Raw genomic sequence first — 13,432 nt, 5'->3', positions numbered from 1 at the left:
ACGCGTGGTCTCCAATAATACGTGCTTTATTAGGAGATGGGAAGAAAGTTAAGGAGTACCTATTTTTCCTTCCTCTGAGAACTAGTCTCCCCCACTCCCACCTCGTGCTGATTTTCATCCTCTTCAGTAGGAATTTAGCAGCTAGAGTTTATGGTTGAAATACTATGCATATAAGTTCCTCCGGAGGCTTAATCACCAACGCAGCGGTTTGAAACCACTCTGGTCTTTTATAAATTCAACATTTCTGTCAGCAACAAATGGTGAAAGTACAAAATGTTTCCGTACTCCTTCCACATCAAAATTACCTCCTACAGGAACTAGAAAATGTGTGTCAACGTGAATTACCATCTACAACAGCTACTCCCCTGGCCGCTCTGGGGTCTTGCACACAAAGGGTGAGAGAGGGGCGTGGGGAGGCTGCAAGGCGTCGTGCCCTCCTGGCCAGGTGATGCTGGCCCGAGTAACCAGCCCAGGAGTGGGGACGAGAAACAGGCTAAACTAGGGGCTCAGGATATTTCAACGCCACCGAAATTGCGGTCCTACCCAAATGAGTCTGGGAGACAGGAGCGGAGTGCGTGCGCGAGCTGAGCGAGTGCTTACGTCGCAGCGAGATCTGTGCTGGGATAATTAGAGAGGAGTTGGGCTGAGCCGAGTCCTCTTTTAGCAGCGGCAGCCGGAGCTGCAGCAGCGGCAGCAGCCCAGAGGGGCGCGCCTGACTCCGGCGGCCGGGAGCGCACGGGGTGAGGCCCGCGCCCCCAGGCAGCCGCCCCGCCGAGCCCACGGCCCCGGCGGCTCCGGGCGCACAAAGGCGGCGGCTGCTCGCGTGGCCTTCTCCACCCCGGCGTTCGATTCCCGCTCCCTTCCTTCTCTCCCGAAGGCGAGAATGGCAGGGCCGGGCGAGGACCTGGGACGGCAGCGGTCCTAGCTCTGCTCCCCCCACGCCTCCTGCGGGGAGAGGTAGCGGGCTGCTCGCGGACGATGCGGTCGCGGCTGCTCCCCAGCGCGTCTTCCGCCCGGGTCCCGGCTGCCGCCTCTCTTCTCCACTCGCTTCATCCCACGGGGAGTAGTTGATGCTGCTCATCGCCGCCGCCGCCGCCACGGAAGCCGCGGCTGATGGATGCCAGGGAGTGCCGCATTGCTTAGGGTCCCCGCCTCCGGGTTTGCTGGTAGGAGCGGCTGCTCTTTCTTCTCTCTTGCTTTGCGGTTTTATAGAAAAGGTAGAGACATTTTAATTTTATTTTCTGCTCCTTTTTTCCACCCTCTCCTCCCCCAACCCCGCGTTTGAAATGTACCTTCCCGGAGAGATCCCTCCCCCCACCCCCTCTCCGCAGCAAGTCCGTTGAAATAAAGGGCTAGAGGAAGGCAGAAGTTGGGGGTGGGGTTGGGGGAGCCCACGCTGGTGCCAACGCCACCAAAATCCCTTCTGGTGTCTTATGAGATCACGGCACATCCAGGAAGGGAGGAGGGAAGGTGCGCTATATGCAGAGTCTCCACCTAATTGGACCCTAATCGTTTTAAATAAAATCCCACAAATGTCTTTTAGAAATAGTATCTTTGAATAAGCAGAAAGAGAAATAAGCTCCGTTCCCCCTCTTTCTCTTTCTCTCTTTTTCCTTCTGGCAAAGACGCTCTCTCCCCGCCCTGAGCTCAGCGCTGAAGAGCCACCTTATTATTAATCAGAATTTCCATCGTTATCCCTGGCAGGAGCATCCTTCATTAGGGACCGCAGAAGCATCCCAGTGCCGGGGCTGAGATGTGCGTGGGGGTTGTTTTTGTTACATCTTGGAAGAGAAGAGGACAGTGCCAAGATGAGCACCACCCGTGCCGGGTGCAGTTAGGGGTGTTTTGTTAGGAGGCAGAAAGGACAAAAAGGGGAGTGCTGGGCCGCCAGAGGTCCACGTCCCTTTGAAGGAAAGGGGAGAGGGGACCAAAGTGGGAAGTTGTTTTTAGGGAGTGGGGAAAGAAGTTTATACCCTTCATAGAAAAGGTGTGGGAAAGCAGGAGCAACAGGGTGCTGATTGGCCACCAAGACAAATCATTTCCTGTGAAGAAGAGGAAGCAGGCAGCAGTGGGGTCTGGAGGCCAGAGTGCAGTGGTGGCAGGTGGAAGAGTCAGCAAGAGAAAGGCAAGGCTCAGGAACAAGCAGAACAATGACTCATTTACAAGCAGGTCTCTCTCCTGAGACCCTGGAGAAAGCCCGCCTGGAGCTCAACGAGAACCCAGACACCCTGCACCAGGACATCCAGGAGGTGAGGGACATGGTCATCACCAGGCCGGACATTGGCTTTCTCCGCACAGACGATGCCTTCATCTTACGCTTCTTGCGGGCCCGGAAGTTTCATCACTTTGAGGCCTTCCGCCTCCTGGCCCAGTACTTTGAATACCGGCAGCAGAACCTGGACATGTTCAAAAGCTTCAAAGCCACTGACCCTGGCATCAAGCAGGCACTGAAGGATGGCTTCCCTGGGGGCCTGGCCAACCTGGACCACTATGGCAGGAAGATTCTAGTCCTTTTCGCTGCCAACTGGGATCAGAGCAGGTAAATCCACTACTAGGGATTCTTTTACTCGCCCATTTTCCAGCGTTTATCTTGAGTGGTGTCATCGTTTTACAGCTGTGATGTTTTTGTTTATTTGGCTGGGGCAAAAAGAGAAACAAACACTAAGAAATGGGTTTTTGGTAGGCACCTTGGGGGGACGGCAGGAGAGGGCCTTTATTTTTACCTTTGAAACTTTTACTTCACTCCACCCATTTTCTCCTGCAGCTTTAAGTACTTTCTAAACCTTGTTATTGCACTTAATCTAAATCATTCAACTTATAAATAAAACTGCTGAATTTTTCAGCTTCTGAGTAAGTTTACTGCTCTGTGGAGAAAGGAGTATGAGAATGGACATAACTTATCCTCCTTCTTCCTAAAGAAATTCTTTTTTTTTTCTAAAGAAATTCTTAAACTAGATTCTTCTTCTTCTTCATCATCATCATCATCATCATCATCGTCGTCGTCGTCATCATCATCTCCCTATTTAGTTCTGTGGTTTTATTTATTTATTTATTTATTTATTTATTTACTTATTTATTTATTTACTTATTTACTTATTTATGAATAGCCTGGCATTCAATCAAGATCAAGGAGTTTTATTGCTTGGGAACTTTTCTGCTTGGTGACGTGTAGATGAAGGAATAATATGATGTGTGTCACTTCAGTAAAGAGGAAGAGTTGGACCCTCAGTCGCTGAGCGTGCCTGCCTGCCGACGCTGAAAATAAAGGCTGACTGGTGTGCCTGTTCTGCACCTGTTACTAATCTAAAGGGTGTGTTTCCTGTCTGTTGGGATTTTTCATCTTTTGGAAGGAAGGGAGAGATGTCCAGATATGTCAGTTGGTAGACTTTTTGAGCTCTCTTGCTTCTTAAAGGAGGAGAAATAATATTCTTATCTCATCTATATTACAATAGAAAAATACAGACAGTGACTTTTCTACTTCCTCAATTGGAATTATTTTCTCAGATTGAAAGGTTCAAGAAATTATAAAAGACTCTTGTGTAAGGTAATTTCAATTAAGTTCAAAGTGAAATATATTTTGTGGAGCTTAAAAAAATTACCAAAATTATGAATCATAAGAAGCTTGTTAAAACATCTGTGTATTTTCAGTTCTGTGAATGTTGATTTTTGATGCATCTGGTTAGTTTAAACCATCTCTGGAACAATTTTAAAAGACTTTTACAGTTACTGAGAACTCTTATAAATCTCCAGATAGGCTTCTCAGAGTCTTGAGATTTTAGAATACAAATTAATATCTTTAACAGGGTTTTAACCCTTCAGCTCATCACCTTTTCCCTGTAGTTCTAAGTTGAGAAGTACTCTGATTATTTTTTAGGTGAATGTAAAGATAAACTATTGCCTGAAGAATCATAAAGCTGAAAAACTCATTTGAGTTAGCCGTTGAAGGGGAATGGAATTCTGTTTCTGTTGCTTACTTTAGTTAGTTGGTTAGAGAGATTTTATTCCACTTTCCATAAGGTAGCAGAGTTTAAAAGGATCATGAAATGCCATCCTTTGATCACTATCTCTTTAAAAAGTTTTTATCTAAGAAGTACATTGTACAGTCATGCAAATCAATTATTGAGTATGTCAAAGTTGAAAAATGTTATTCAAGAAAGAACCTAATATTTCATATGTCAGTTAGATGGGAACTTTGTTTATTTAGCTACCATGAAATGAGAACGATGGAAATTGTATATTTAAATATGTCTCAAAGTCTGCTGGGGACATCATAAGGGAGACAGATTGCACTTAGAGAGACATGAATATACATCAGACCTATTTTCATTTATTTCTGTAAATGAGCTAATATTCACGTTGATTTATGAACCTAATTAAGATGAAAGTCACTCATAGTTCTCATGTATTTGGGAAGGTGATTATTCTGGATTTACTAAAGATACTATGTTTTAGTTATCCATCTTATGATTTCATATAAAGGAAAGGTTACTAGTCATCAAAATATATCTCCATAGAAATTTACAATGGGAGGGGATTTATTAATTGATACACAGAACTATTTATTTAAATCTGCACAAAATCTTACATATTAAAATTTTGTACATGCAACATTAAAAATGAAAAGCTACATCCTATAAACACACTTTATCTGGCCCTATAGACTAATAATTGTGAATTCTATTTCTATGGTTAGAAATGAACAGGAATAATCAAGAAGTTATAGTACATCTAGGTCGAAAGGCATACAACTTATTTACAGCTTGTTTAAAATTCGGTTGAGTTTCCTCCTTTTATATGCTTTAAAAAAATCACTCTCTCCTTCTCCCCGCTTGTCCCCCATCCCAGATCTAAATATACATATACAAGGACTATTGGATGAATAGTTTCATCTTCTTGGCATCCTCTGTAAACCTTAGTCAGTGGGAGATGTGCTTAGGAGCTGTCTTTGCCCTGCTCTGAAACCTGCAGGACAGCTGCCTTTCGTCTCTTTTCCTCCCTTTGGCCTGAATTTCTTTCTTTCCTCCACTCTACAGTTTCAAGGCTTACCTGACTTGATCCCTGCAGAAGTCTCTGCCACCTTCCCTGGGTGTTTACCTCACCAGTGCTCTGTTAGGTGGATATGCTGCAGGCCAAACTCTGTTGCTCACCATCCCTCCCCTGTTCTGTAAGTCAGGTGTTCTCACCTTCCTGCTGATCCTACCAGTCCAGACAACCTGGGTCCCTGGAGAAGACTGCATATCTGAATATAATTCTGACCATCTTCCTTGAGTTGTTCAGGGAATTACCTGGCTTTCAACAACTTTTTAAAAAAGTAACATTTTAAAAAGAAATGAAATAACATTGTTTTAAAGAAAGAATAGGTGGGAATTGTCCAGGGTTAAACAGGGAAAATCTAGAAATGAGGTAGAAAAAAAATGTTGATTTGAAAGACAGATTATTTCCAACTTCCCAAAGGGAAAATCAAGATTTCTTTTGTGACTTTTGAAAAACTTTGTAAAGACTCCGGGAATAATTGATCTGTATAACAAAAAAGACTGTCTCATGTTATTATAACAGCACCTGAACTAAATTAATGTTCAATAAATATTTGTTAAGTTGAATTAAGTTACGCATTTTAAAAAATTCTAAGTAGGAAGTTATCTGATATATCCTTTCTCCTATATTAAATTTTCAGGACAGTTTTTTGTGCTTCTCAGTTGACTGGAAACAGTAAATGTGTGTGAAATGGTGACTATAAATAAAATAGTATCTTTTTCTACTGCAATATAGTGCAGGTCAGCACCAGGTTATTGCAAATAACTAGACTATTTCCAAAGCCTTTACAAGAAATATGGAATCTTCAGGAAGACTTCAGAAAAGTAAAATAATTTACAGTGTACCCACCTTCTAATAAATCTGAAAAATAATTGAAATACTGAAATGTCAGTATGACTTTCGTTGTGATCCGTGGTTCTTTTAAAAAAAAGGTAGAATAGGTCCAGATGATTTATGACATTTATTGAGCAGGCTATCCTTGGAAAAGATTCACACAGTTTTATCTCCTTTCTTCCAAATTGTCCAACATAATTTCTAAAAACAAAAGTAAATTCCACAAAATTAAAAACAATTGGATTGTTACACTGCCGCCCTTTGATGCACTAGCCCTCCATGCGTTACGTGCTGTATTTCTTACCTGACAGTGCCCTGCTTAGGACTCAGCAGATACCTTCACACTGTCCACCTGATTTCATCAACAGAGTGTGATGCTAAAGTACTAAGAAGTCAGAATAGATTACATTACCTTAAGAAAAGGAAGTTTGGAATGCAAGTACGTTGTGCTCTAGACCCTAGGGCATGAGAGCAGGTATCTGAGATGTCCAGATTCGCTGGCACGTAATTATTGGGAATATTCATGAATAAGTTTTGTCACCTGAAACGTAATGACGAGGTGTATTCTGATAGTTGGCCTGTAATTTAAAAGTCAGTTAGCCTGCAAGTAGTATTTTACCTCCTTAGACTTAAAAAGTAGTTCTCTATGCTTAGTTCAACAAACAACCATTTATCTGGAATCTGGTTAATAACCACCAGAAAAACAATGAAATACAGTGGAACTAAAATAATTCTAATACAGTGGAAACTCGGAAAGCACTGATCCTCTTGTACTGAGTTTGGCTGGTCATAATGGACATTGGTTATCACTTACAGTCCAGAGACTCTGGGAGGGTTAGAAGACTGACTGGTGAGACAGTGCTATGATCCTCTAACTTACCCTGGAATTTGCCTAAAAATGTGTTATTGTCTGTTCCTATTTTGTAGCTTTTTCATGAAAAGGAAAATAGTATACAAATGGCCAGCTATTGGAAGCCTCAGTTTGAGTTATGATTATGCTCTCATTTATTAAAATAATGTGGCCTATTTTCAAAACAAGAGAAGGTTATGAAGATGGTAGCTTAAAATTTAAAAAATAGCCATTGACTATATGCTTTTGCTTTATTCCCAGCCACAAAACTTTACTCTTTGGTGGAAGTGCACTAAAATAAAATAAATAAAATATAAAATAAAATGACTAGAAATAGATTAAAACAGACAAGGGTAATTAACTAGATAATTAAGGAGAAACACTCTTACTTGGCAATTTTAAAAACAAGAAACAGGCCAAAAAAAAAAAAAGAGGCTTAATTTTTGGACTGACTTTTCAAGACTTCTTGGCTCTATCTATTAAAATATTTAAATATTTCTTAACTTTTTGTTTCATATATTCTGGTAGGGTCAGGAATCCTTTTGTGCAAAATCCTGGAGGCACTCCTGGGCTGTATTATGGCTGATTTTGAGATTAGGTCAATGCTAGACATGGCAGGTGTGGATTCCATGGGGCCTCTGTCCCAGCAGAAATTTTGTGTTGTTTCCTTATAGAGATACTCTTTAAACAAATACTCTCGGAACTGCAGTTTATTCCAAACTATACCCTTGGTTCATATAATGGAAAATGAGAGAGAAAAAAATGATCCTGAGAAATATTAGCAGAATACTGGAACAAATCTCTGAAAAAAACAAGACGGTCTCTAAAAACTAGGACAATTATGCAGTAATTAGTGAAATAATCCTGAAATAACAGCAGTGACCAAGAGTCCCAACCTTCAGTTGGACGTTGATTAGGTCTGGCTCAAGGCAGGCTATGTTTATGTTTCAAATATGCAACTTTAAACAAAGTTTGAAAGAAGCAAAGGATTTGATGTTACTACAGTGCCCTGAAAGGATGTCTCAAAAGAAATGTTTAAAGATATTTTAAAACATGAGCCAACAGTTAGTAAATTAATAAATTATCTGTAGTAAGTTAACGTATTTCCTCCATTCTGGGAAGAAGATTGAACTCTTTTACATCACTGAAGGCAGGTACCTAACACAGGAAGCAGCACTATTGACATAGTAATGTTGGTTGGGTCCTTGTAACATCAAATAAACTGAGTGAATAGTACTTGATTCAAATCAATATTTTAAAAAGTACACTTTCATCCAGCACTTGCTACATATGTAGAAATATGATAGGTGGTAGGGGCAAAAAAGACACATAGTACATTCTTTGTACCGTCAAGGGACATACAGCCTCTCGAGGAGGAAAAAACATGAAAAGCTAAATAGCTACCAGAGAGGTGGTAAGTGCTTATCGAGCGTACTGTTTGCCAGTGCTGGAAGTTCAGGGCAGGGGGCGGCGGCAGGCTGCTCAGTGTTGTGTAGAAAGAGCATTGCCTGGTCGGGTAAGGTGATTCAAACTCTATTTTTTCATTTTAATTAATTCATTTAAAAACGCTTTTATAGCATATGCTGTGTGTTAGGCACTATTCTACGCACGTTACAAACACTTTATTAAAACTTTGTCACAATTATATGAGGTAGGTCCTGTTAATATCCATATTTTGCAGGTGAGGAAACTGAGGCACAGAGTGGTTAAGTATTTCACCCATAACCACACAACCAGGAAGTGCATTGGACAAAATTTTTTGTGTGTGTAGACAGTTCAGTAACATAAATCTGGGTGAAAACAATTAAATATAATTATGTCAAAAAAGCAAGCTCTGATAATTAAAAAAATTCATCTATGGTTTAGAAAATCTTGATTAAACATCAGAATATAGACAACTAGGCACAGAAAGTTAAGTTGATAGAATAAATATTCGGAAGGCAAAGACTGTACTAAGAAGCTAAGCAAACACTTGCTTACAGTATTCTGCCCTGAGGAAGAGTTGTCTTTCTGATGTTTGTATTTTTCCAGCACAACTTTTATTTTATTTTATTTTATTTTATTTTATTTTATTTTATTTTATTTTATTTTATTTTATTTATTTTACTGGCAGTATGTGCACATTTTTAAACCTTTTTTTTCAAAGAAAGACATTTTTCCTCTAGATATTTCCTTTCCAGTGATTCTCTTGTTCTCACTCACCTACATTTCCATAGCAGTAGAATTACAGCAAAGCTGAGGCAGCTAATCTGTGCTTAGTGATACAAACGAGACGCAAGGATATTTTGGAGATCATATTTCCTCCAAGATTTATAGACTTGGTCATTTTGCATCCTGGCTTCTATGAATGTCTGGTATGCTTTTCCTCTACCGAAGTCCCCTGCTGGGACCAGGCTGGAGCTGTCCTTGTACCTGGCCTGGGGCCATGTTCCTACTGACTTTCTGATCCATCTTCTGACACACATTCTGCTGCTGAGATGTGAGAAAGGAGAACAGCTATTTCTCAGACTCTGTTCTAGGCCTAGGTGCTGTAAGGAGTGGAGGGCAATATGGGGTCAGAAAAGACCCGGCTTCTTATCTAGGCTTCCTGTCTTAGTCCCATAGTGATTTTGGACAAACTGTCTAGATTCTCTGAGACGCTGTGTCTTTATCTTTAAAATTCTTTGAGACCTCATCTGTGTCCTCATCTCCAAAATAATAGGAGCTAAGCCAAGCACACAGACTTTGGGCTTATTCTGAGATTAGGATGATGCATTTGAAATTGCTTTGGAAATCTTAAACGATTACACAGATAGAGATATTATTATTACAGCTCAGTAATATAAAATACGTTGATGAATTCATCAACTTTAGCACTAATGATACCCGAAGGCATTAATAAATGTAATTCTTCCCCTTTGTCTCTCCCCCTAGTACCTTTCTAACACAAAGTGCTTCAGACATTAGAAAATGTGGCTTAATGAAAACTGAGGGTTAGGGGCAGCCTTAATGAAGAATTTAATAATGGCTGATTGATTTCGTGACGAAAGGAAACTGCTGGCTGTTGTGATGCACAATGTGATGCCAAGATGCCAGTTTTTCCTTGTCAGGCTAAAAGAAAGAGAGAGAGTAGGAAGGAAATGGCCTGCTTGTGGTTTAGTTTGCTCTTTGCACTGACTGTAGGCTGTAGTAAAGGATGAGATGTTATGAACCCCAGGAGAGAAGCGCAGGCCAGGTAGCTCCCCAAAACCTTGCAAGGCTGGAGACAGAAGAGGAAGCCTCCTGGCTCTTGATTGCACAGGTAGTAAATAGGAAAAATTTTAAAACTGTGCAGCAGATTTAGTTTCTCTCAAGAGTGGTGGTCTACATAGTCTGCGGTCCTTATTTCATCCTCTCTAAGTTGATTTCAGATTTTGGCTTTACTGGATGCTACTTTGGGAACACAATCCAGAGTCAAGAGCTGCATTAATGTGCTAGTTTGTTGTTGATGGCTTTCTCTCAACATAGAAGGGAGAAATGGCAATGGTTGAGCTACTGTAATTAGGTTGTAAACCCCAAACGTGAACTTGTGAAATACTTATTGTAGTGACCTCTGATTTGTAAAATATAGCAGTTAAAAAGAATTTCAAAGGGAAAAAGGAAAGTAGGATTCCTGAAGACAGAAAATTCATATAATGCACCATTTCTTTGGAAGATATTTCAGAGACTTTGGCAAGATCTCATGAAGTAATGTTCTGCTTAGGAATACCTGCTGAGCTGCTAATGGTAGTAACGTGACGTGTTTGAGAACAGAGGATTGTAGTGTCAGGAGTGGCTTTGACCTGTCCTTTGAATGCAGTTAGCTAGGATGCTTTTATGTTTCTCATTATTAAACTTATACATTAATATAATTTATATAAAGATCATTTTATTCTCTTTTTTGAAGAAAATATTAAATTAAAAAAAAAAACCCCTTGGTTAGATTTACTCTTGAAAACTTTGCAAACCTGCTTTTCTTCATTGGTAATCCTGGGATTTGCCTTATTTTATTTCCTTTGGAATAATGACATGTATGTAAGTTTTTCTCTTGCTTTGACACAGGTTTGGAAAACCATACCTAAAATGCATTACTTAAACCAACTCGCCACTTGTTTTCAGCCCTTACTGGTGTCAGTTTATTCTTACTACATACAATGTGTCATCCTTCCAAAATTGGTTTCAGATTCAAGTTTTACTTAATGCTATTTTGGTATTAGTGCTATCTGGTATTCTTATAGGTAACATAAGAATGATCATAAAGGTAGGAAAGTTCTAAGTTGGCTTGTTCTAATTTTAAATTTTCTTAACCATGACTTCATTGTGAATTTCAGAAATTAAAGTGAATTTTTTTTAGAGGGGTTCTAAATTTTAACCAGAAATACAACCTTCCTGCTCCAACTTTCCAGTCTGTGCGGGTTTATAGACTTTTGATCATAATACTGTTAGGCTATTATATTTAAAAAGGAAATGAGTCTGCCATGAAGTGATAGATAAAGGAATTCAGCTATACACAGATTGCACAGATTTAAAGACATGTAAGTAACAGAGTTCTACAAAAAGTTTTATCTTATGTATTTATGTAGTATTTTGGGCTGCCATATCCTTAGGCCTATAAAGAGCCTGTATACTTTCCAGAGATTTAAAAATAATCTCTTGATCCTTGCCTTTCACAGTATTAATAAGCTATCTAAAGCTCATCATTCATTTTTAAGTAAAATTTACAAACAGATATTCTTTAGTTCTGATGATACCCTGCCTAGTATACTGGGTCTATGGTCAGCATTATAATGAAAAGTATGCTGTGTGTGTATTGCAGCCCTCATGTACTGAACTCATGCTGTATACCTAGCATTGTGCAAATGCTTTTACCTGATCCGTGTCTTTATTTTCCTTCCCTTTCCCCCTCCTCCCATCTCGCCGTTGCCAGTGAGATACAGGTGAGATAATCATAGGTACTATCATTGTTTCATGTGAGGGAACTAAGCCTCAGAATTACAATAGTCAAGGCATGGAAACAACCTAAATGTCCATCGACAGATGGCTGGACAAAGAAGCTGTGGTGTATTTATACAATAGAATACTACTCGGCCATAAAAAAGAATAAAATAATGCCATTTGCAGCAACATGGTTGGAGCTGGAGAATGTCATTCTAAGTGAAGTAAGACAGAAAGAAAAATATCATATGATATCACTCATATGTGAAATCTAAAAAAAAAAGACAGAAATGAACTTATTTACAAAATAGAAACAATCACAGACATAGAAAACAAACTTATGGTTATGGGGGAAAAGGGGTGGGAAAGGATAAATTGGGAGTTTGAGATTTGCAGATGCTAACTACTATATATAAAATATATAAACAACGAGTTTATACTGTATAGCACAAGGAACTATATTCAATATCTTATAGTAACCTATAGTGAAAAAGAATATGAAAATGAATATATGTATGTTTATGTATGACTGAAACACTGTGCTGTACACCAGAAATTGACACGTCATTGTAAGCTGAATATACTACAATAAAAAAAAAAAAAAAGAAAAACACCAGTAGATGTGTTTTTGAGGAAGCATTCAATTCACTGTGATGATGACAATGATTTCTCTGAGCAATAAAATAAAATTCATCAGGAAAAAAGAAAAAGAAAAATCATTGGCACGTCCAGGGCCACACAGCTAATGAGGGACAAGGAAGAGATCCCATCTTAAAGTCTTCTGGCATCATACCCTTTGCTTGAGTGATGCTGGGACCCAAAAGAGATTCTATTCCAAACTACTGATGTCACAGATGAGGAAATGAGGTCCAGAGAAAGTGAGGAATTGCCCAAAGTTTCACTCTTAATTATTCCTTCCTTTCTGAACTACTACGCTTTCTCCATGTGCCTCCAAATGTTTTTAAAAGTAAAAATAGAACAACTCTCTCATATGTTTCACTGTCTCATACTGTCTTCCTGGTGAGCCCATTGCTTCCACAAAATACCAATGATTTCTACTCCTAACCCATCACCCTCCCCTCCCCACCTCTTCCCTAAGGTCAGGATTTGTTTCTCTAGCTTTTCCTGGACATCTCCACCTGAATGTCTGAGCAGAAAAATAAACTTGAAATGCAGGCTGCTAAAAATGGAAAGTTGTTAACATCTTCCATAAATTTACTGATTCTTCTTGAAACGCTGGGATTCTCTCCTCAAATAACCGTCTCCTTTTCCTCTTAGCTCTGACGGGCATTAATCACCTCTCTCACTCCCTGGAACTTAGGAGCTGTATGCTTCTGATTCTGCAGTTCTCACCCTTGGCTCTCTCCTGAGTTTGGGATTTACTTTTTCAAGATGTTTACTTGATATGTCTTTCTGGGTGTACTACATGTTTCTCAAATATGACAGATTCTGTTCCAGATTCTGCATTTCCAGCTGTCCTCAACTGTATCCTCTTTTTGCGTTATTGATTTTGATGAAAGATTTTACCTTTTACTCAGGCTCCGAAGTTAAAATCTGTGTCATCTTTTACTATTCCCTCAAACTCTTAGTCCTCACATCTAATAAAGGATTAAATTTTGACAAGTTTACCTCTAAAATACTTCTCAAATTTGGCATCTTTCCTTTGTTCTTACTTTCATTGCCATAGCTGAGGCAGTGTCTTCATCTGGACTTGGTGTCTTTGCACTAGACTTGTAGCCTAGTTCCATTTTATAGGAAAGTGAAGCACATTTATTGGGTTTC

General features: G+C 39.6%; 1 protein-coding gene across 1 annotated transcript in view; it reads left to right on the top strand.

Annotated features, from left to right (window-relative positions):
- The first annotated feature begins 1,600 nt into the window (after positions 1–1,600).
- The window catches only part of CLVS2 (clavesin 2), a 62,911-nt gene continuing 51,079 nt past the window's right edge, over positions 1,601–13,432 (top strand). The window contains exon 1 of the mRNA XM_010965501.3: positions 1,601–2,539. Coding sequence (XP_010963803.1) covers positions 2,151–2,539 — 389 coding nt within the window. The 5' untranslated portion in view covers positions 1,601–2,150. The remainder of the gene's footprint in view (positions 2,540–13,432) is intronic.

This window comes from Camelus bactrianus, chromosome 8 (genome assembly GCF_048773025.1).
Source record: "Camelus bactrianus isolate YW-2024 breed Bactrian camel chromosome 8, ASM4877302v1, whole genome shotgun sequence".
Classification (NCBI taxonomy): Eukaryota; Metazoa; Chordata; class Mammalia; order Artiodactyla; family Camelidae; genus Camelus; species Camelus bactrianus.
The sequence above is the reverse complement of the archived record's forward strand: the minus strand, read 5'-3'. Positions and strand labels throughout refer to the sequence as shown.